General features: G+C 49.3%; 1 protein-coding gene across 3 annotated transcripts in view; it reads right to left on the reverse strand.

Annotated features, from left to right (window-relative positions):
* Positions 1–24093, reverse strand: part of TBC1D1 (TBC1 domain family member 1) — a 215215-nt gene that overhangs the window by 92143 nt on the left and 98979 nt on the right. For all 3 annotated transcript variants that reach the window (XM_062212648.1, XM_062212646.1, XM_062212647.1), the window contains 4 exons: positions 11046–11546; positions 8901–8990; positions 6178–6288; positions 5555–5687 (listed from right to left, as the gene is read on the reverse strand). In XM_062212648.1, coding sequence (XP_062068632.1) covers positions 5555–5687; positions 6178–6288; positions 8901–8990; positions 11046–11546 — 835 coding nt within the window. The remainder of the gene's footprint in view (positions 1–5554; positions 5688–6177; positions 6289–8900; positions 8991–11045; positions 11547–24093) is intronic.

Genomic DNA, 24093 nt, shown 5'->3' on the forward strand with positions numbered 1-24093 from the left:
TCCAGACCACGACACCTTTTCTTTCAGGAAAAGCCCCTCCTGGGTGTGAAAATGGACCCATGTTTTCCTCTTGCACATTGGGTTTCCTTCACATAAAATCTTCATGGGGCTAACGACTTTTCTTTTACCACGTGCTTATTAACAAAGACCACTCAATGAACATTACAAAGGGTTCTGGGAAAAATCCATAAAACCAAAGGCAGTGCCATTTAAGGAGGTCCTTCCCCACACAGCCACAGTTCAGGGCCCGTGTGCTGATTCTTCCCCACATCCAGGGATGACTGCCATGCAGGAGAAGGCTGGGAGGGAAAGGCTGTGCTGACCCAGCCGCCAGCAGAACACTGCTCTAGGGTGGGGAAACCCTGGGAAGGGGCAGGGCAAAGGCTCTGAGCTGGACAGTGGTGTCGCACAGATTGAGGACACTGAGCCTAAGCTGGGGACTTGTCCGTAGGTACTGAGAAATCATGCCCAGTGTCAGAGATGCGTTTGCTGAAAAGCCAGAGAAGCCAGGTGACCGAGGGCCCGTGAGCAGCCAGCCTGGTGCAGGGCCCATGTTTCTTCTCTCCCACTACGTGGAGACCCTAAGCTCTGAGAGGAGGTGGACAGGCTCTGTGGTGCGGGCAAGCCTAGGGGAGGTCAGCAAGCAGTCCAGTCTGTGTCTTAGCAGGTGTCTCCAGGACACCAGCACCCTCTATGTGGCCTCTCATCTCCACCCATAGGTGGGTGGCCCACACCTCCACAGAGGCCCCAGGCGGTGCCCAAAGGGTGGGGATGAGAAGGGAGCGAGGTGATGGGGGAGTCACGGGCATCCCCGTGGACAGTGAGCTGCTGCACCGTCGGCGCTGGGAAGGCTCCGTTACAGGGAGCACTGGCAGATGAGCACCTTTGCCAGGGGAACGTTTGCTCTGGGAGCTAACGGAAAGCTCAGCTCAGCTGAAAGCATAATTCATTCTGGTAATTCCCAGAATGCTCCGCTAAATTTTACCAGCGGCAAAGAACCACATAAATACCACGGTGGCTGCATACAGTTCCAGCACAGCAGTGAGTGCAGCTGCACCTCTCACAGGCTGTAAGTACACGTGACAGCAGCGTCTCTACCCCCGTCACCAAGCACAGCCTGTGCATTCTGCTATAGACAGACAGAGACACATCAGTTCTGCTGTAGATAACTTGACTGCATCAACTGAGAAAATATGGGTTTTTTTTGTAGCCAGGTCACTCACTGGTGGGTCCTCTCCATAGTCCTTGGAGTTCTTGGCTTCTTTCAGAAGCACCCTTCCAGGAACACACAATAATTTTTCTCAAACCACTTCATTCTACTCATCAGGAATGCAACAGCAAAAAGCAAGGGATGCTAAAACCACTCATAAAGTAATTAGCAGCTCTTCTACTAACGATGCCTCTGATCAATGTCTCCTTTATGCAGTCTTCAAAAAAGTGAGTGCAACTCTGACCTCAGAATCAGTCCTTAAGGCATGCTGGTCTGGCTGAAAAGCCCATGAGAGAATTTCAGGCATGGAAAGCCAAGAGACTGTGGCAAAAAATGTCCTACATGAAGGACTTCTGTGGGTGAGACCCCAGTGGAAAGAAGTGGTCATCAAAGAAGGAGGTACTTTTCTCAGGAGGGAGGAGAGAACTTCCACTTTGCTTATGGCCTTGTCTAAATACTGATGGAGTTTGTGGATTCAAAAGGCTCCCATGGCTTTAGCAGCTCATGTCAAGTGCCTTGGGTGATCACTGACATCATACATAAGAGTGTTAATGGTTAAATTAACAACAGGAGTCACTGTGCACTAACTTCCAATGAAGGGCCTGTGTCCTCAAATAGTTGTAATATTAGAGTTAATAGTAAAACTTGTTCTCAAATATTTACTTCGTTTTAGTGTATTAAGTGGAGGATATTCTTCTGTCTCATAAGTTATGTCTAAGTGCTTGCAAATGATGTATTATTCTTAGGTTCTTCTTTAAAGTTAAACGTTCTCAAAAAAATGTTTAGAAAAAAGAAGTGCATGCAAAACCTATGGATTCCAAAGATCCTGCACCCAAATTAATTTGTCTTTTACTTCCATTTCCACAAACTTTTAGAAGTACCCTCATATACTTTAAAAACATTTCCCATCATGTAGGTAAAGTGTATGTTCACCAGACTTCAAAGTACACTATTTAAAGAACATTTTTGCATTAGTACAGCTTTCCACCTTGGTTGGATATTTTATTTATTTGTATTTATTTGAAAGGCAGAGTGAACAAGAGAGAAGGAGAAACAGGGAGAGAGATCTTCTACTCCCCCAAATGCCAGCAACAAAGGACCAAGCCAAAGCTAGGAGCCAGGGAATCCATCAAGGTCTCCTACATGGACGGCAGGAACCCACGTACTTGGGTTCAAAAGGCTCCCATGGCTTTAGCAGCTCGTGTCAAGTGCCTTGGGTGATCACTGACATCATACATAAGAGTGTTAATGGTTATATTAACAACAGGCATGCTGCCGCCCGGGTGCATTAGCAGGAAGCTGGACTGGAAGCTTGCAGTAGCCTGGACTCGCACCAGGCATCCTGACACGCGGTGCAGATGTCCCCACAGTTAGCCTGCTATGCCATATCGCCCACCCTTGCCCTTGGTTGCATTTTATCAGATAAAAGGTTAATCAAATAATTCTGATACTATAGCTGCAAAATCCCTACCCTGATTAAACTTTTCAGTGGCAGCTTTCCAAAAGCTAAGCCAGGACAAAGATTCAACCAAGTGGAGCCCTGGAAGCCTTCCAGTGCCTGCAGATCATGATCTGTTTTATCTTCAAGGCCAAAGCCATTGCTGCCTTCTTAATAAGCTCTTAAGGGACAGTTCCGTCATCATTTACCTTATCTTGACAACCACTGTGAAAAGGGTTAGTGAGCCTCTCAGTCGGGAGCTGCAGTTAAAGCAAAACTTTGCTGGTTCCCAGCTACATTTTGTATAAAGTCAGCAAATAGTAACACTTTGGAAAACAGTCAAAAATATTAATCATGCTTCATTTTAGAGGGCACTGTCGTGCTATGAATGAACCTTCTCAGGCTTTCAGACGTCAGTTGCTATTTATTTCATTTGAAATGAGCAATCAGATACTATCTCACATCCGTTAGGGTGGCTATCTTTATCTTAAAAAAAAAAAAAGCTTTATGTAAGGATGCCAAGGGGGACCCTTGTGCCTTGGCAGTGGGAACGCGAAAGGCCGTAAGTGCTGTAAACAGTGCAGAGTTCCTTTAACAATGAAGCACAGACCAAGCATAGGATGCAGCAGTTCCACACTTGGGTAGGCATCCAGAGGAACCGGAGGCAGGGACTGGCATAGATATTTGCACACCAACATTCAGGGCAGCATTATTCCCGGCAGCCAAAAGGTATAAGTAATCCAAACGTCCACTGACGGACAAACAGACACGCAAAATGCAGTGTCCACATATAGTGCAACGTTCCTGAGCCTTAAAAAGCAATGAAGTTCTGACACACACAGCACGAACAAACCTAGAGGACATTATGCTAAGTGAAATAAACCAGAAACAAGAAGACAGGTAGTGTGTAATTCTGTCTATATAAAGCACCTAGAGTAATGCAATTCATAGAGACAGAAAGTAGAGCGGTGCCAGAGGCTGCAGGGAGGCAGAGAGGAACTGGCAGTGTGGGAAGATGAACATGCTGCACAGAAGACAGGAGTGACAGTGACACTTCAGCAGGAGTGACAGCGGGAACACCACCACTGAACTGTCCTTACAAAGTGGTATGTTGGGGGCCGGCGCTGTGGCATAGCGGGTGAAGCCAACCACCTGCAGTGCCGGCATCTCACATGGGTACCAGTTTGAGTCCCGGTTGCTCCACTTCTGGTCCAGCTCTCTGCTGTGGCCTGGGAAAGCAGCAGAAGATGACCCAAGTCCTTGGGCACCTGCACCCACATGGGAGACCCAGAAGAAGCTCCTGGCTCCTGGCTTTGGATCGGCCCAGCTCCAGCCATTGCGGCCACTTGGGGAATGAACCAACAGATGGAAGACCTCTCTCTCTGCCTCTGCCTCTCTGTAACTCTGCCTTTCAAATAAATAATCTTAAAAAAAAAAAAGTATATTTTCATATTACATTAAAAGAAGGAAACGAGGTCTAAGAGGAATGCAGTTTTTCTTTACACAGTTATAGTGTTGGGATACATGGGAAGTAATTACACTTTTATTTATTTGAGACGGTGAGGGGAGAAAGAATCTTCCACCTGCTGGTTCTCTCCCCAGATGCTTGGGCCAGGGCCAAGGCCAGGAGCCTTGAACGCAGTGGTGGCTTGGTAGGGACCCAAGTACTGACGTTACCACTTGCTGCCTTTTAGGGTGCATATTAGCAGGGATCTGGAATTGAGAGAAGAGCTGAGACCTGAACTCAGGCACTCGGAGATGGGGTGCAGGCGCTCAACCTTGGGTCTTAACCAATAATAAGCCAGATGCCTGTCCCCATGGGACATAATTGCCTTTTTCTTTTTACAGTAACCCGGGTAGCCAAAATCATGTGACACACCCAAAACTACAAATAACAAGATTTAGAAGTAACCCTAAAAATGGGACAAAATCCTAACAAGCAGGCACAAGCGCCTCCACCACCTGCATCCCTCAGGTGAGCGTCATCACTCCCACTCTCAGGCTTCCCCAGGTCCCTCCCGGCCCCCGGCCCCCGGATGCCGACGCCCCCTCCCACTCAGGAGGGGCTCCTCCCTGTCCATTCTGACCCCGCAGCCCTGTGCGCTTTGACTTTGCTCAAATCCCCCCATGTCTACAAGAACAGAGTGGGCCGGACGCCTGGGCGTCCCCCCGACAATCCTCTCCTTGAAAGGCAGGGCTGCTGAGCTAACAGTCAGGTGCTTCCCACCTTGGCCGAGTGCCCGGCCCACCCAACGCTGCTGTACCCCTGCACGTCTTCACCCCTCCGTCTACCTATGTGTAAGACGTGCAGAATAAACCCGTCCTTTTCTTCCCACAGGTGTGGCTAAGCTGAACATTAAAGAGGACAGCAGGCACGGTGCCTGGCATACCCCAAGCATTCGATCAGGAACAATGCAAATCCTAACATGCTCTTATGACTGCTCTCAGCCAAGTGTCTAGAAATAGCAGTCAGCATCCGCAGTCATCACTTCTTTCCCGTGGGCTCCTCCGCTGCCACCTGCCTTTGCTCCCTCCCCTCCAACAACTCATCCTCACAGAGGCCACTGAGGAGGGACCCTGCGCCCCAATCTCACTGGATTGCACCACATCCACCCAGATGCTTGAGCCTTACACAGCCCTGACGAACCACAGGCAGCTGGCTTGCTCACTTGTCTCCCTAACTTCTCCACTAACCTCCGGGTACAGAGGGCAGGGATGAGAAGGGGACATGGGCTCTCATTTCTACGTCCCTGGAACGATGCCTGCCTTCCAGAACACTTGTGCTGCCCAGGGATGGTCACCCGTGATCCTGTGATTCACGTGACCCTCTGTTGGGCATGCACATCTCACACACACTCACACACACACATACACACACACACACACCACATTCCCTCTCTCCTCACCCTCTATGCGTTCACAGAGCTTGTGCAGGCCCTGCAGGGGGCAGCCCTCACACAGCTGGGCCGGAGCCTTGGCCGTCTGCTGCACCGCAGCCACCGTGAAAGCCTGCTTCAGGGTCATCATGATTTCATCGACCTAAGCGAGAGAAGAGAAAGTGCCGTGAGCACATGGTCCACCTGCTGCTGGCTGGGCTCAGATCTCAGTAGGTAGGTGGGAAACCCCCGGCACATTAGGGTTTTTCTGGACCCTTCTTCCCACGCCAGCAGACAGTAATAGTAACGACTGCTAACACTGCTGGCCAAGAAACCCACCCCGGTGCTGTTCGAGCAGATGAGGCAAAAGGCCAACATACAGAGCCGATACCCAAGGACCTAGCAAACTCCTCTGGCCGAAGGTCCAAAACGACATTTAGAATGTAAACTAGGGGGTGAGGAAGGCCGAGTCCTCAAAAACAAGGAAAACGTTCAAGGCACACCCCCAAGGCGTCTCAGCTATGCCTCAGTTACCAAATCGGCACAGGCGGATAACGACGCCAGGCAACAAGTGGACGAGGCTAGCCCATTGTGCTAGGGCCAGAAAACGCCACGAGGCCGAGATCCCAGGCAGGGAGTGCACGTCCTCTTACCAGAGCTTCGTTTGCGCACTGAAACACGTAGCAGACGAAATGCAGGCCGCCGCCGCCAGCGCCCAAGTTCTCACGGCAGATAAACCCAAAGTGGTCCACGTGCCTGATGCCCTGTGGGAGGCAGGGGAGAGGGAGGAGGAGGCTGGAGGTGTGTCGGAGAGACGCACCCCAGCATTACAGAACACAAGAAAAGACCTAAACACCCCTCTCGGTGCGCCTCAATATCAAGACGGCCACTGTCCTACTAACACGTTCCTCTGATCATCCTCACGGCGGGACTGCCACGGCCTGAAAGTTCAAAGTTTGACACTCATTTTAGAACTTCCAGGACATGGAGAAAAGCAATGGGAAAATGGGAACTTTTCTTATGTATCAGAGAATAAGAACCCTCATGAAAAAAATCAGGGAGAGGCCAGAGATTAAGGAAGAAACAAACACACACACAAATTTTAAAAAGATTTAAAACATGTTTGTCTTCCTAAAGTAACAGATAAATAATGAAGTAAACCAGTACAAAGAATGAGACAAAAAATATATACACACAGAGTGGGTGCTAAGCACAAGCTACTAAGGCCAAAGGGCTACCATAATCTCCTAAGAGCTCTCATTAACGAACGTTACCATGTAAGCTGGTTTAGAGACTTGTTTTGAGAGCATCGGCTAAGAGACAGCATCCTACAGATAAAACATTGTCTATGAAAATTAATACATCAACGTCTTCGAAAACACCGGAATGCAGATACACATGATGACAGCTTGAAGTTCGGGTACTCAGAGACACTTATAAACTGTACTCTTTAGGAAGTAATAAAATTATCACATTAAAAAGCAAATATTTGACAGTAATATTTCATAAGTAGAAGCAAGTCAATATTAAAATTCTGTGGCTAATCTCACTTTTAGGTCCAATGTTTCCCAGCAAATAAGCAGTGACTGACACACCCCAGCAGCTCAGTGCCTTCCAGGAGCTAATTAAGCATGTGCTAGAGGCTGCTACTTAGGGGACTATGATTTAGGAAAACAACTTCTTAGGAAATGGTTCCCTATTAGCTTTTGACACACAAAAAAAATTATGCTTTGGAAAAAAATGTCCTTCTGAACATTTAGGTAAATCATGTTATAAATCAACAAGCTCTTGGGGCTGGTGCCGTGGCTCACTTGGTTAATCCTCAGCCTGTGGCACCAGCATCCCATATGGGTGCCAGATTCTGTCCCGGCTGCTCCTCTTCCAGGCCAGCTCTCTGCTGTGGCCCGGGAAGGCAGTGGAGGAAAGCCTAAGTGCTTGGGCCCTGCGCCCGCATGGGAGACTGGGAGGAAGCACCAGGCTCCTGGCTTCGGATCGGCGCAGCGCCAGCCGTAGCGGCCATTTGGTGAGTGAACCAATGAAAGGAAGATCTTTCTGTCTCTCTCTCTCTCTGTCTACAACTCTACCTGTTATATAAATAATCAATCAATCAACAAACTATGATTTTCATGAACTCTTACTAGGGAACTGAAAAACAGCGACGACTAATTGTAAATGCTGTCTTGTTTGTGGGAGACAATCCTGCATAAACCTGGCACAGTTGTTATAACTGACAGACTCCTCCAAAACCTCTAGGGGACTGTCAAGAAAGACGTCTTCAGGTGGACGCTGTGCTGTCAGTAAGAATCCTCAGAGATGAGCACTATTACATTTTAAGGGAAAAGCAAACAAAGACTGAGAACAAAGAAATTTGTATAAATTTTTACGAAATTGAAATAAGTCTTTGTATGCATAAATAGATATAAAACATACAGATACCCCTAGACATGACAATAAAACAATATTATCAATAATTGCAAAAAAGAAAAGATTTATTTTTTCCAGTGTGTTTTTTCCTTTTATTTTAATGTATTTGAGAAGCAGAGAGAGAGAACTCTCTCATCTGCTGGCTTACTCCCCAAAGCCTGCAATGGGCAAGGTGGGACCAGGGCTGAAGAAAGGAGCCAGGAACTGAATCCCAGTCTCCCAAGTGGGTGGCAGGAACCTAGTGACCTGATTTGTGGCTGCTGCCTCCCAGGGTCTGCGCTAGCAGAAAGTTAAATAGGAGCCAGAGACAAATATCAAACCCAAACACTATCACAGGGGATGAGGGTGTCCTAACAAGACTCTTAACAGCTAGGCCAACCCCCTGCCTCTCCAATTTGTTATCACTCCCAAGACCAAAACTCTTAGTATCCAAATTATATTTATAATACATCTTAATACACCAAAGGAGAACAAAAATGCAAGATCACATATCAAGAACTTAAAAAACACATCTCGTGATACCTCTTGCACTTATGTTGAGTGACAGATGTTAAAATTAAAAGAATCTTTTAAAAATTTTAAGTGCAGGGCCAGTGCTGTGGTTCACTTGGTTAATCCTCCGCCCACAGTGCTGGCATCCCATATGGGCGCTGGGTTCTAGTCCCGGTTGGTCCTCTTCCAGGCCAGCTCTCTGCTGTGGCCCGGAAGGGCAGTGGAGGATGGCCCAAGTGCTTGGGCCCCTGCTCCCGCGTGGAAGACCAGGAGGAAGCACCTGGCTCCTGGCTTCGGATCAGCGCAACACACCGGCCACAGCGGCCATTTGGGGAGTGAACCAATAGAAGGAAGATCTTTCTCTCTGTCTCTCTCTCTGTCTATAACTCTACTTGTCAAATAATAAAAAAAAAATAAAAAATTTGAACTGTAACTGAACCAATAATTAGTCTCCACTTACCTGAGAGCAAAAGGATATCTCCTTGAAATTTTTCTCCAATGCTACTTTTTTGGTGTCCGGGCTGATGAGGTAAACTTCTGATTGGCCAATCTTAAAGGAGAAAAAAAAGGGGAAATCAGCTTCTCAGGGAAGTGGCACTCCGGCACAGGATGCACGCTTTCCCACTTGATGAGCCGTCGGGAGACAGAATTGAGTAAGGGGTGAGTTCTGCTAAGACTGCCCACCGTGTCCGTGCAGGAGGCAGCTGCAAAGCTTCTAGCTTCTCCTTTATATCGCGGGTAGCGCCGACAACCAGAGTGACTCACCTACCAGAGACAGCCCCAAACCCACAGCCCCCTTACGAGGAGGTGGGCTTTCTACGTGAGAGTTGCAGAAAACAGAAGTTTCTATTAAAAACTTCCAATTGGCTATTTTTTTTGCTAAGTAGTCATTTTGAATTATTGCCCAAATAATTTTTTGCATTAGGTAGTAACGCGGACTACATGCTCTTACCTGATTTTTTTTTTGAGTGCATTAGCGTAAACTCACACTGCCTTACTGTCTCAGAAAATCAGATGCCCACGACGGCAAAGCGCTGTGCTCAACACCCATCCTGGCCACGGCAGCCGCCCTCTGCTGGCTGCATGGGGAGGTGGGAGGCTGCCTCCCTCCCCAGCCCCATCTCTTTCTACCTTCCCTCCCTGCTTTCCTTGCACAGTCACCCGGAGTCTACTAAGCAGGGTTGTGGTTCCTGGGACTATTAAAGAAGGCAATGGACAAAGGAAAATCCATGCCCTCATGAAGTCTACCCCCAGGGGGCACACGGAACATAAAATATTTTACTCAACTGAAATTATGTCAGATGGTGGCAAGTGCTATGGAGAAAAATAAAGCAAAGTGCCAAGGGAAGTTGCTATTGGCCCCCTGTCACAGGAACATCTCAGCAGAGACCTGGAGGAAGTGATGAGGCAAGACCTGTGACAAGCAGAGGGAGCTTGGCAGCAAAGAAACAGAGGTGGGGCTCCCAGGTAAAGCCCAAGCCCTCCTGTCTAGGGACTTTGCACCTGCTGCTCTCAACCCAGGAGATCCTCCCTGTGTTGGCTGCGCTGAGACCTCTGCTCTGAGAAAATCCTGTGCTCCAAGAAGCCTTTCCTGACTCCCACGCACCCTCTGCTCCCCCTCCACAGCACGCTTATCACAGCTCTAATCAGAGTCAGCTTTGCAATCCGTTGCTTGTCCCCCGTGCTGTGGGCCGAGGCCACGCCTGTCCAGCTCACTGCTTTCTTTACAGAGTGTTGCAAGGGACCTCATACATGGCAGTCAAGTACTTGAAAATAAATGCACTCAGCAGCTTTCTCCCGGACACCAAGACAGGTGCTTTGATTCTTAAAAAAAAAAATAAGAGAGAGCACAGATTAAAGCACCAGTCTGACCGCCAGCGTAGCACCCTTTTTATCACGGTGGGTCAACGCTGATACACGGGAGGCAATCATCCCTATTTATGCCCTGACCCCTCTGCACCCATGTAAACCCGCACCCAGCATCAACCTCTGGACCCAGCTCCCGGCCCGGAGACAGGCGTCAAAATGCCGCAGAGGTCATTCGGCTCTCGGTACGATGGTAGGTGGTCACTACTCCAAAGCAGAGCTGGTGCCGCTCCCCGCCCAATGGCCCCCAGACCCTTCAGCTCAGACCCAGGGACCTCCCAGGGAGGGCAAGCCGCAGCAGATGCTGAGTGTCAGGAGCAGTTCCCCTTCCGCTCCTGCACTGGCATTCGCTCACTATTAGTTTAACAAGATTTTTCCTGGGGGGTGGGGGGGTGGGGGAGTGGCAAGCAATTCACTGAACCAACACAGTATTTCAGTTTGGGTATGAATTTCAAGTAGAGTGTTACCCACAAACCTAATTCTTCTTCATAATAAAGGGTCAGCGTTTTGTAAATCAATAATCACTGCAAAGAATATTTTCCAACTAAAAGATGTTTATATATCCCTCCCGGGCCCTCTCTTACACAGGAGGGAGGTCAGTTACCCAAGGGAGAGGCTGTGGGCTCTGTTCCATCACTGATCCTTTTATCCTAAGAAATGACTCAGGATACCAAACCGCAGGGAACCCCACAGACACCCAAGCGCGAGCTTTCTCTGCGTCGCCACCGCCGACTTTTACCGTGAAGAGCATAGTCCTGTTCTCCTCAATGTCCGTCGGCTGCACAACATTGCGCCCGCTGAGCAGGTGGCTCTCGATGTCGCTCTCCTCGAAAGAGCTGAAGAAGCTGCTGCCGCGGAGCCCTGCGTCCTGGAACTCCTTCCTGAAGGCCAGCGAGCGCAGGCCCGGCTGCGAGAAGGACTTGCGCATGGGCCTGCGGCCGGGCTCCTCGGCGGCCGCCCCGGGCAGCGCGGCCCGGAGTCCGCCCCCGGGGCCCAGGGGCTCGGGGTTCCGGGAGGCCAGGTCCACATCCGCCCTCCTGCTGCAGCTGACGTGGTTGAACTTCTCGATGCACTCGTCGATCAGGGCCGGCGGCGCCTTCTTGTGGGCCACCGTCACGCGGCCACAGAACAGCACCTCGAACTTCTTGGCGAACGTGTCGTCAAACTCTGATGGGCAGTGCAGCTCCTCCTGGCGCGCGAGCTTCCCGGCCTGGCGGATGGAGCTGATGATCTCTGGCACCTGCGACAAAGGGAGCAGCGTTACTCGGCGCATCCTGGGCACAGGGGAGGGCGAGGTGCTGAGCACCTGCGCTGTGCTGGAGCCGCAGGTGCCCACCAGGTGAGGAGCCAGCCCGGGACCGCACAGCAGCCTGGGCTCCAAACCCAAAGGTTCATCCTGGAGAAGCCGTTGTCTCTCCAATGTGGCTCGCCAGAGGATCAGTTTTTCTAGATTTTATAGCCGTCTTCCTCCACAAACAGTGTGATAGAGAACACAGACACTGTCTTAGAAGACATTTGTTTTAGCATCATGATTTTCTTCACTGACAGCTGAGAAGTTACCACATAGCCCTCTACACGTGTACTTACTAATAATGAAAGAGAACGACTACAAAGGGGACTGATGCCATACAGGGGGTTAAGCCAACCCTTGCAACACGGGCATCTCTCCCATAGGAGCACCAGTTCAAGTGCTGGCTGCTCTGCTTCCAATCCAGCTCCCTGGGAAGGCAACGAAGATGGTCCAAGTACTTGGACCCCTGTCATCCATGTGGGAGACCCAGATGGGGTTCCTGGCTCCTGGATTCAGCCCCGTCCAGCCCTGGCTGGTGTGGCCATTTGTGGAGTAAACCAGCAAATGGGTGATCTCTACCCACCACCCTTCTCTTGTCACTCTGCCACTCTTTCAAATAAATAAATAAATAAAAATCTTAAAAAAAAAAAAAGATGACCACAAAGCTAGGAGGTTTTAGACAAAGTAAACCACCCAGGACTAGTACCATCAGAGTGGCTTTCAGCTTCTCGTGTAAAACCATGATTAGAACAGTGCACTTGTCGCGGTGTGGTCCCCACTGCTACACCCCCTCATCATCAAGCCCTGCCAAGATTCTCCAAAGCATCATCAAACACAGAGGAGACTGCACTGCAGCGACTACGTATCTGGGCAGTGTTAGGACGACGGCCACTGGTACACTCAGCGTAATCTCCGTGGCCAGAGAACACAAGGCAGGCAGGAATTCAATCTTGAAAAGGAATGGCCTAGCTTTTGTTCCGACCTAACACCTAAACCAGTTCTTTTCCAATTTCTATGGAAGGAAAATTCAATTTAGGGCCCAATACCCATAAGGCTCCAGTGTCTTTTTCACAACATTACAGAGAATGGAAAAATCCTCTTTCCAGTTCAGTGCAAAGATCAATGTATACAGTAAAGGAAGGTAGTTTTCATTGATTTTAAAAGTATGCTTGTATTTTGTGTTCATGCATAATTCCCAAAGAGCCTTGTGACTTCACATCAAGCACATCTTAAAGCTCTCTCTGCCATAAGTATTATGACATATCCTTTCAAGGAATTTGTCATACAAAGACTCAAAATATCTTTAAGGGCATTTTATGTTAAAAAAAATTCCAGAGGAATAAGACTCAAAAGCTGGGATTTCAGCAGATTATCAAGCGTCCATTGCGAGGAGTATTTCTGTTGTGCTAATGGCCCTCCTAGGCTGCCACATCTTGGGGGGGGGGGGGGGGGTTACACATGACATTTTCTAGGTAGAAGATATTTCTCTGTGACAAAGAGTGACACCAATTTTCTTTTTTTTTAATTTGACAGAGTTAGAGAGAGACAGAGAGAAAGGCCTTCCGTCCGTCGGTGCACCCCCAAAATGGCCACTATGGCCGGAGCTACGCCGATCCGAAGCCAGGAGTCAGGTGCTTCCTCCTGGTCTCCCACGTAAGTGCAGGGCCCAAGCACTAGGGCCATCCTCCACTGCCCTCCCAGGCCACAGCAGAGAGCTGGACTGGAAGAGGAGCAACCAGGACTAGAACCTGGCGCCCATATGGGATGCCGGCACCACAGGCGGAGGATTAGCCAAGAGAGCCACAGCGCTGGCCCCAGTAACACCAATTTTCAAGCACATATAACCAGCTTGTGTAAGTAAACTGAGTGTGTGAGATTAGCGGGAGTCACTTAAACATTCCCAATTACTAAGCCCAGCAACTGTGTGCTGTTCTCCCTGAAGGCTCAGCAGGAAAGGGCACCCACACAACCGAGGGTTGCCCCTCACTTCACAGGTCAAGGAAAACATGACCCCTTGCTCGCTCGGGGCTGAAGCACTGTGGTCTTCCCCACCCCAGGCCCCCCACGCTTTAATCAGACTCTGCAACACGCTTCAGCAGCAGAGCCAAGCTGCTCCGCTTGCTCAGGTGTCTTGGAATCCAGGCACAGCTGCATTCCAGGGTTCCCAAGGTCAGGGCAAGGCGCACCCTGCCCTTCAGGGCACTAAGACGCTGTGCGTACAACACAGGGATAAAGGAGATGACAAACAGGGATCTAGAAAACACTGCGATCCTGATAAGAATATAATAATTTCAAAACAGGGCAAGGCAAATGGCACCTTACCAAATAGAGTGTAAATGACAAACTGCAAATAGTTAAAAACCGAATGCTATTTAAATATTACATTATTCCTATATACTAAGAGGCTAAATTAAGCAACAGGCTCTACAGGTGTGCAAGTCTACAGACGGTCATTGCTAAGTTCAGTTCCCTTTACCAGAACAGACCTGAGTCACTGTTCTTCCAAACACAAGGACACAATGGGCACTAGGGATGATTTCCTCAACCCCTGCCCTGGGCTCCCCTACACAAGCTTTTTGCATGTGGGAATTGAGTCATCTCCTTCATTTATTTCTCGGTATCTCTCGATGCTAGAGCCAGGGATTCAGAAGTGGGAGAGGAACGCAGTCCCCACCTGGGGAAAGCGTGGGGGACCCAGAGGAGGGGGGTGAGTGCTTAGAACTGTTTGGGGTGTGCTGGGAGCCTGAGCTAACAACCAAGCACTGAAGATAGACAGGCTGAATTAAAGATTCTACAGACAACATGCGCAGGCCGGTCACGTGGACGGCTGTGCCAGGAGCTCAGACAGGGGATAGCGGAGGGACAGGTGTGGAGAGAAGGTGCATGGGTTCTGCAAGGCCAGGAGCACTTGCAAGGGAAGGCATCCTGGGGGCTGCTAGACCGATAGACTGGAGCCTCAGAGGGGACATCAAAGGCTCGTATTACTTGGGAGGCAGCCACAGCCGCAGGAACAGGAAAAAGGCAGAGGAGAGGAGCACACGTGGGCCCTTGAGATATCCCAGCAATTCAGGGATAGAGAAACTGGGGCATCTCGGACAGAGAAGTAGTCAAGGATGAGGGCAGACACGCCAAGGGAAGGGGCAGCTCATGTACCAGAAACGGACTGAGGACAAGCCTAGGGCTGAGAGAGGCCGGCTGGGGTGGGCCGCTCATACAGCTATGTGTAAACGAGTAAATGGCTGGGCCCGGGCGCCTGGTAAGACACGGCTGGGATGCCTGTATCCCTCACTGGAGTGTCTGCTCCCAGGCCCTGCTCCACTTCCAGTCCAGCTTCCTGCTAACGCACACTCTGGGCGGCAGCAGGTGATGGCTGATGGCTCCTGCCACCCAGGTTGAGTTCTGACTTCAGCCTGTAAAATGAACCAGCAGATGAGAGATCTCTCTCCCTCTCTCCCTCTCCCCCTCCTCCCACTCTCTGTTGTTGTTCTTTCTCTTTCAATTAAAATGCAAATACATAAAGGGGCCGGTGCTATAGCACAGCGGGTAAAGCCGCCACTTGCAATGCTGGCATCCCATGCAGACACTGGTTCGAGTCCTGGCTGCTCCACTTCAGATCCAGCTCTCTGCTGTGGCCTGGGAAAGCAGGGGAAGATGTCCCAAGTCCTAGGGCCCTTGCACTTACGTGAGAGACCCGGAAGAAGCTCCTGGCTCCTGCCTTCGAATTGGTGCAGCTCTGGCCATTGCGGCCAATTGAGGAGTGAACCAGTGGATGGAAGACCTCTCTCTCTCTCTGCCTCTCCTTCTCTCTGTGTAACTCTTTCAAATAAATAAATAAATAAATCTTTAAAATATATATATATATATATAAAAATTTAAAAAGGGACAATGCTATCACTAACATACACCCCCAAATAAATAAGACTGAAATAATAAATAAATAAGACTGAATATGTCTTCAGGGGAAACTTGAGTCTCCCAGAACTTCAATGTCAAGTTACGATATTGACTGCAATACACGGCCCCTTTTGAGCAAATGCTCACACCGGAGGCCCGTGGAGCTCCTACCCACTGAGAGCATCTGGGCACCTCTAACCAGTCTTTTTTTTAGTCTGGTCACAGAAATAACGTCTGCGTCATTTCTGTTTGCAGATAAGCTGATAAAGCAAATCACGGCAGAGACAAGAATCTAAAACGCATTCTACTGGAATAAATTCAGCAAGGGCTTGGAGTTTGGTTTTAACTCCTTTCACGTTGCAAATCAAAACAAAAATGTTAGATCCTTAAGTTCAACCACCAATAACGAGTGAAGAAACAGGCCTTGTTCGGGGAGATAGAACCTTACTGAGCTCCTCTTCTGTCGACCTGGGTCTGTGCTAACGCTCAGCCTTGAAGGCGTAGCTGCAGCTCCTTCGCAAACACAAGTTCCTTCAGAATTCACCCAGCAGCACCACGCGGTACAGCGGAGTCTCTGGGGCTTACATGCATACTGCTCTATAAGGAGCAAGAAAACGATACTGTAAGAGAATCAGAAACAGTCACTTCGCCCCCTAAAATCCTGAAACATTTGGGTCATATTTCTTTCTAAGGATTTGGGGGTTTTAAAGGATTAAACACACTGCAAGTGCAATTTATTCATAGGGATTTAGGAGAGCTCCTGCCACGATGTGTGCAATTCAAGTCACTTCAGTCCACAACCACGGTCTTGTTTTTCTGCCAAAGAGTCACAGATAAGTATCACATGAGTCTAAAGGAGCCTGGTATTCGTGTTTTAAAGCCCACAGCCTTTTCTGCTGTAGAGTATTAAAACATTTTAAAGGTACACACTAGTGCTTTTGCCCCTCGGACAAAGTGTCTTCTCACTGCTAGGAGTTCAAACAAGCACTTCAAACAACAAAATACTCTCCTCAGCATAGTTATTTTCCAGGAGGAACGGGTCTGTGTCTTGTTTCTGTTGCTGACGAGTAGAAACTTGCATTTGTTGGGAAAAGGTGTATGTGTGTGAGGGGGGATTAAGACAAGTATTTTCCCACTCTATCTCGTATGTCTTGAATTTTGTACAAAATAATTAAGAACATATCCTGTTAGTACCACTACTTAAATTACTTAAGGAGGAAAAAAAGCCAAACAACTCAAAAAGCCAACCATCCGATGCTGTCCAGACCAGAAAAATCACAAACTTCTTCATAGTGTGCATTAGTTCTACCTGCTGGACTGTACTCAGCCACAAAGGCTTGAACCTGCCTGCTACAACATCTAAAACACAATTCTCCCTGACCTGACAGGGCTTGCAGTGTAGGAGGTCAGAGATGCATCTACATACATGGTTTCCAGCACAGTGCATGACAGGTGCCGGGCCACATGCATGAGCCAAGCAGCCGACTGCACGCCGCAGAGGGCTGGTCCTGAGCAGACGTCTGTCTTGTCCGTCCACCACGGCTTCACAAGGTGAACTAGTGCCTCGACTCCTGGTTTGTGCTTAGAACCAGCCAGAAGGTCAGGCGGGTATGTCGTGTCCTCCGCAGAGCGCTCGGGCACGCTGCTTAGCACCTGGGCACGGTCAGAACACCAAGGATTGCAGCCCCTGGCGCTCACTCCTCTCGGCCTTCTCGCTCAGCCCTTTGGGGTTTCATCTTTCGACCACATGTAGAACAGGAGTACAGCTGTTCAGCTCCCCCAAACTGGACCAGCAATTAGATGGTCCGTGCAAACATAAAACCCAGTATCATCCTCCAAAGTAACTGTTGCAAAGGTTCACCACCACCTTCTAGTCGGGAACCAACACCTTACTAGGCGCCTTTTTAAAAGTAAGGTACAAAGGGAAAGAAAGTTTTTAAGTGAGAATATAATTTTCCTCATGGGCGTTGTCTACCTTAGAAAAACTACTACAGAACATGCCTGTGACTATAGACTTGTAGTTCAGGCCACCGAAGATTAGAGATGGGACTTGGGCACTCCCTTGACTTGCATCCTCTGGTCTGCTTTAACACAAACCAGGAGGAAAAGAAAGCTAGGCATCAGAAGCAATGGGTGGCAGGCCTATTAATGGCTGATCTGTACAGTGATCTGCCCTCAAGGAGACCCAACAGGCCAGTCCACTGCAGTGGCTTTCAATGTGGTAAGCCTGGGCTTCAGCAGAAGTCAGCTTGTGAAGAGCCCTGGCAGCTATGCCAAGAGTTAGATCACTGGAAATGGATCTGCCCTGGAGTCGAAGGATGCCCAGGTCAGAGCCACAGATCTTATTGGCTCTAAGCTGAAAAGCCCTTCACTCAGCCCAACTTCCAAAGTGACCACTGCAGCTGAGGGAATGGTCAAGTAGGGTCAGCAACATTGCAGGCAGAACTGTAAATTTCTTGTTAGAGATGCCCCCTGCTTTTACCTGGCCAGCTCTCCTCCCAGGCCAGCCAAGTAATGAAAGTCAACAGAGTGCCTTCCCCTAGGAGGTTCACACCTCCCTTAGGATATACCCCATGTGAAGAGATAGATAGGTCTGGGCCTCTTAACTTACAAGGCCTAAAGCCCACCAGATTATTATCAAGCCCCTTCTGTCAGGTTCTATTTGCCTCTCAATCAGAAAACTTAATTGTAGCTTAGACAGCACCTTTCTTAGTTCCTCTAATAATGACTCTGTCCTTTGTTCTAGACCCTGTCTAGTGTACTTGGGCCTCATTCCTTTGTAATCATAACCTCTACTCTACCACCAATGGCTCTACTCCCAACCTGTGTGTACCGATGGTCCTCTTCCCCACTTCATGCTGTATAATTGTTCAAACCTGGTAAATGCTACTCTTAGGATCATTGGTTACTATCCTCACTCTGTCTTTTATGACCTTGTCTAAATATGAGCAGAGTCGGCAAACTTGGAAGGCTTCCATAGCCTTGGCAACGCATGACGACAGCCTAGGGTGGTTACTGGCACCATAAACTAGAGTGTCAATTTGTTGGGTCAACAACAGGAGCCACTGTGCACTTGCTCCTCATGTGGGATCTCTGTCCTTAATGTGCTGTACATTGTGATTTAATGCTATAACTAGTACTCAAACAGTATGTTTCACTTTGTGTTTCTATGTGGGTGCAAACTGTTGAAATTTTTATACTAAATTGATCTTCTGTATATAAAGAGAATTGAAAATGAATCTTGATGCAAATGGAAGGGGAGAGGGAGCGGGAGAGGGGAGGGTTGCGGGTGGGAGGGAAGTTATGGGGGGGGGGAAGCCATTGTAATCCATAAACTGTACACTGGAAATTTATATTCATTAAATAAAAGTTAAAAAAAAAAAAGTAAGGTACACCTAGGAAGTAATTTAATGGCCACTGGAGCCAACAAGTAAGCATATGAAATTATTTTGTAGATTTTTAAAATTTTTTTTACCTTATACACAAGTCAGAAGGAGAGAGACAGACATGGATGTGTCATCTACTGGTTCACTCCTCCAATGCCCTCAACACCAGGGCTGGGCCAGCTCAAAGAAGCCAGGAGCCGGAACTCCATCCAGGTCCCCCACTTGGGTGACAGGAACCCCACCCTTGAGCCATTCCATTGCCTCTAGGGGTGCAGGATGCCAAAGTGGGGGACAGAGCTGAGACTCAAACCAAAGCAATGTGACATGGGATGGGACTGCCCCACGCACGGTGTAACTCCTATGCCAAGTGCCCACCCCCATTCTGTACATTTTCTCAAATCGCTTTTAGAAGTGAAAACACTGGTTGGCAGGGGTAAGCAATGACCAAATTTGTGGCATCAATGATGTTCTATCTGGAAGAGAACAGATGTCCTCAGAGCCCAACCCCCTTTGTTTAAGCACTGATTCTCAACTCAAATGTGGCTGTACATCAGAATCACCAGTATTGCAAAGCCCTGATGTCCGCCCCTACCCATCTATCTCAGGGGTACCCTGTCTGGAGGTGGTGCCCCACAGTTTTCAGATGTCCCCCCACAGTTCTCATGGGCAGGCAGGCCCAGAAGCCTGGATTTAGCACACACCCAAGTCACACCCGGAGGTAAGGAAGCACTTCTGGATAACTGGTCCTCAACAATGGCACCATCCTTCTCCAGCCACTGTAGTACTGAGGCCCTTGGCACAGCCGTCACCCGCCACGTTCACAGCAGAGATGAACAAGCTGTGGAAAGCAGAGATACTGAACCTGTCTATACAGAAGAAGTTTAGATGCAAATGACTAAGCAAGGTGGAAGCCAAGTGCAACACAGGGGAAAGTGGCTGGAGAACCACAAAATCTCAACGCAGCGTACAGTTTGAATTAACTAAGAGAGGAATTGCTTCTCAGCCTTTTGGCTAAGATCAAGCATGTAGAATTAACTAAGAGAAGACAGAATGACTTAAGCATTTATCAAACTCTGCCCTTTGTAAAATAAAACTAAGGCCTCCAAGGAGACCAAAAGAAATTCCACTTTGTCCCTATAAAAAAAAGACTTCATAAAATTTTAGATTATACACCAAAAAAAAAAAAAAAAAAAAAAAAAAAAAAAAGTCCAAAACAGAGCCAGAGTGGAATTCCTGTTTGAATGGCATGTTTACACATTATTCCCATTCCCTCTGGCTCTCTGCTACGGGAAATGAGAAAGGGCTGTAACTTCATACAATAGCTAGTCGGCCAAACAGCCTGGAGCAGCACACACAGGTGATTCACAAATTGCCTGCACTGCCCCACTTCCAGGTCTAAAGGCACCACTCAGAGCTGATTGTTTCTCTCAAAAGGCAATCTTCTCCCCTTGCGGCATGCCTGCTCCCGGCAGGCTTGGTGCCAGACCTCAGGAACACATCACCTGGCCTTGCCTTCACCCTCTGCTTACGTACAAGTGGAATCCATCTCAATGGAAACACAGCCAAGGACTTTTCTGGGGCTTAGCCAGACCTTCCAGGGCAAGACCTTCATCTCTTCCACAAAAGATAAGGTTTGACCCACGCAAAGGGACTGAAAAGCTCCCTGTGCAGGTTCAGGTACAGGTGTAGGGCTCAAGTTACCACCAACAAGAAAAGTTGATGAGGGGCAAACGCTGTGGCATAACAGGTTAAGCCTCTGCCTACAGCACTGGCACACCATATGGATGCCTGTTCAAGTCCCAGCTGCTCCTCTTCTGATCCAGTTCCCTGCTAATGCACCTGGGAAAGCAACGGACATGCTTGGGCCCCTGCACCCACGTGGGAGACCCGGATGACTGGGCTCCTGGCTTTAGCCTGGCCCAGCTCCTGCCATTGCAGCCATTTGAGGAATGAACCAGCAGAAGGAAGATATATTCTCTCTCTCTCCCTCTCTCTCTCTCTCTCTGTAACTCTACCTTTCAAACAAATAAAATCAATCTTTAAAACAAGAGAAGGGGGGAAGGGAGAGGAAGGAAGATGGGAAAGGGGAGGAGGAGGGGAGGAAGGGGGAGGAGGAGAAAGAGAAGGAAGAAGGAAGGAAGGAAGGAGGGAGGGAGGGAGGGAGGAAGGAAGGGAGGAAGGAAGGAGGGAGGGAGGGAGGGAGGGAGGAAGGAAGGGAGGAAGGAGGGAGGAAGGGAGGGAGGAAGGGAGGGAGGGAGGAAGGAAGGGAGGAAGGGAGGGAGGGAGGAAGGAGGGAGGGAGGAAGGAAGGAGGGAGGGAGGGAGGAAGGAGGGAGGGAGGAGGGAAGGAAGGAGGAGACATCCCCAAGGAGGCTACAATTAGAACCGCAGTGACTCAAATGCAGGCTGGGGAATCTCACACGCACCCCAAACGCAAACAACAGGGAGGGGAACATGGCTAAATACATTCAAGACCTAAGCCACAGTCTACTATTCACAATCAAACCATAACACTAATTCTCAGCTTCATGTGTGAGGCTGGCCAGTGGGGCTGGGAGTCTGTGGGCCCCTTCAGACACAGGCAGAACATCCTTCACAAGGTGGCTCTCAGCTTGGCTGGAAAGCCTGTCTCCAGGCCACCTGGCATCTCCCCAACTAATAGCTTCTTGTGCTGCATGTGTGACCTTGCAGCTTTAAATCACTCCTTCAGGGTGGGTGCAATCTTTCACCCAGAGCTGGCAGGGGAAGGGGCTGAGCACCTGGGGAGACTTGGACCGGCTCCAAGAGACCCTGGCTATCTCGTGTGACCTTGCGGTTTTAAACTATGCCTTGGAGTTAGTTGCAATTTTCCATACACAGCTTGCAGATGAGGGCACTGAGCCCCCAAGGGGATGGATCATCTCCAGGAGACCCCCACTTTCTCCTTGAGCCCCAAACCAATCAACATGTATGTGAGACCCCCTGTCCAATGGGCACCCCCAATAGAATAACCCAATGAACAAAGAGTAATGCCTTATAAACCCAGGACACTTCCTCAAAGCCAGTGCCCCGCTCGGGCACTCCGCCTGGTCTCCTCTCAGACTGGACACTTTGTCCGTCGCTTGCCAATCAAGTGAAAGTTTCTGCCTCTTTGCAAATTGTTTCCTGGCTTTTTATTTCTATACTAAGCTGAGGAAAAGAATCCACGAGACTCACTCTAGCAACCGCCCTCCCCTCTGTGACCGGTAACAATGTGCAATACCCAACGTTCACAGGTAACCTGCCCCTGACAGCAAGCATCCTGCTGCCTTACTCTGTGTATTTGGACCACAATGAATGAGATGACTTTACTAGAATTGTAGTACCTACTGGGAAAAGTAAACCTCGCTCTTGCCTTCTTCCCCTCTTCATCTTCTCACTGTAAGAGGAACGTCAAGCGTACGTTTGTACCTCCAGTCTGTCTTGCACACACACTCTTTCTCCACCAGTTCAACAGCCCAAATGAACACTGCCACAGGTGTCTCTAAGTTTCTGCAAGGCCAACCACTGTAGAGCGTGACACTGCCAGCAGGTTAGTCCTAAGCAGAATGGACACCAAGGGCACAGCATCATGGTGTAGCAGGTTGGGCCGCTGCCTACGATGCTGGCATCCCACATGGGTACTGGTTCAAGTCCCGACTCCTCTACTTCCAGACTAGCTCCCTGCCAATGCAGCCAGGGGGGGGCAGTGGAAGACAGCCCATGTGCTTGTGTCCCTGCACCCACGTGGGAGATCTGAGGGAAGCTCCTCACTTCAGCCTGGTCTAGCCAGGTCTGTTGTGGCCATTTGTGAGGGATGAACCAACGGATGGAAGACCTCTCCATCTCTCTCCCTGGCTCTTCCTCTCTCTCTCTAACTCTGTGTTTTAAATAAATAAATAAATTTTAAAAATCAGTAAATCAATAAATAAAAAGAAAAAAAAAAAAGAATGACCAGCAAAAAGCAACACCTTGCCCTTGACCCACCTCCCCTCCCTGGGGGCCAAGGCCAGGGCCTTTACCCTGGGAGGCAGGCTTCTAGGAGCTGCTGGGGCATCTTGTCTTGATGGGGAAGGACCTAGCCCCAGAACCAAGGGAGAGCACCCCGATGCTTTCCGGTGATCCATCCTCCTTGTTAAGTACAGGAGCAGCACCAGGCCCGGGGCAAGCCGCTCTCCTGTGGCACAACGCCAGCGACTTGGTTAGGGTCACTCTGACCACAAACAACAGTGAGTGTGAAAGCTGAGCATGGAGCCCGGTATGTAGTGGCTCCCAATAAACGCTGGCCATCTGAATATTTACAAGGTAAAGAACGGCCAGCTCCGTGAGAGTAACAGCACCTGGAGGCAACGAGCTCCCTGTGACTCCGCCTGCCTCTCAGTCCAGAACTGACCGGTGAGAAAACGGATCCCGGAGCTGGAGCTGGCAACAGACAGCGGCAATCACAATCCAAAATTGTCTGGCCAAATTTCTGAACACGCCGTGGGTGACAAAACTCTTCCCCCCACCTCACCTGAAACCTTCCAGCCACTCCAAACACTATTCACATAAGGGAAGAGGTGTTCCAGAGCTGAGGAAGCAGAACACTTCCTGCTCCTTCCATCACCCCTCCATAGCATCAGGACCCACTGGAACAAGGTGCAAAAACCACTACCTTGGGACTGGGGGCCCGGCACAGCGCGCTAAGCTGCTGCCTGCAACACCAGCATCCCAGATGAGCATCAGTCCCAGTCCCAGATGCTCCACTTCAGATCGACCTCCCTGCTAATGCACCCGGGAAAGCACCAGAAGACGGCCCACGTGCTTGGCCCCCAGCCTCCCACGTGGGAGACCCTGATAGAGTTCCTGGCTCTTGGTTTTGGTGTGGCCCAGAGACCTGGCCATTGTGACCATTTGGGGAGTGAAACAGGATGGACAGATGGAAGATCCTCTCATAAATAAAATTAATCTTAAAATTAATCTTAAAAAAAAATAGAAAACCACTACCTTACAAAACATACAAGTCTATGCGGTGAGCAGTCTTTGTGGAACATTCAGGAATACTATACAGGCTTCAGAGTGTGATACACCTAAATGCTCCAGGTCAGCCCCAGGAGAGCAGGATTACTGGCTCTCTGCTCTGACGCAGAGGGCGCGCACAAGGGCCCAGGTCCGTGTTTGGCACACTCAACAATGACAGCAACACGAAATAAAAGTTTACTGACTTAAAAACGTCAAGTG

Source organism: Lepus europaeus, chromosome 16, assembly GCF_033115175.1.
Source record: "Lepus europaeus isolate LE1 chromosome 16, mLepTim1.pri, whole genome shotgun sequence".
NCBI lineage: Eukaryota > Metazoa > Chordata > Mammalia > Lagomorpha > Leporidae > Lepus > Lepus europaeus.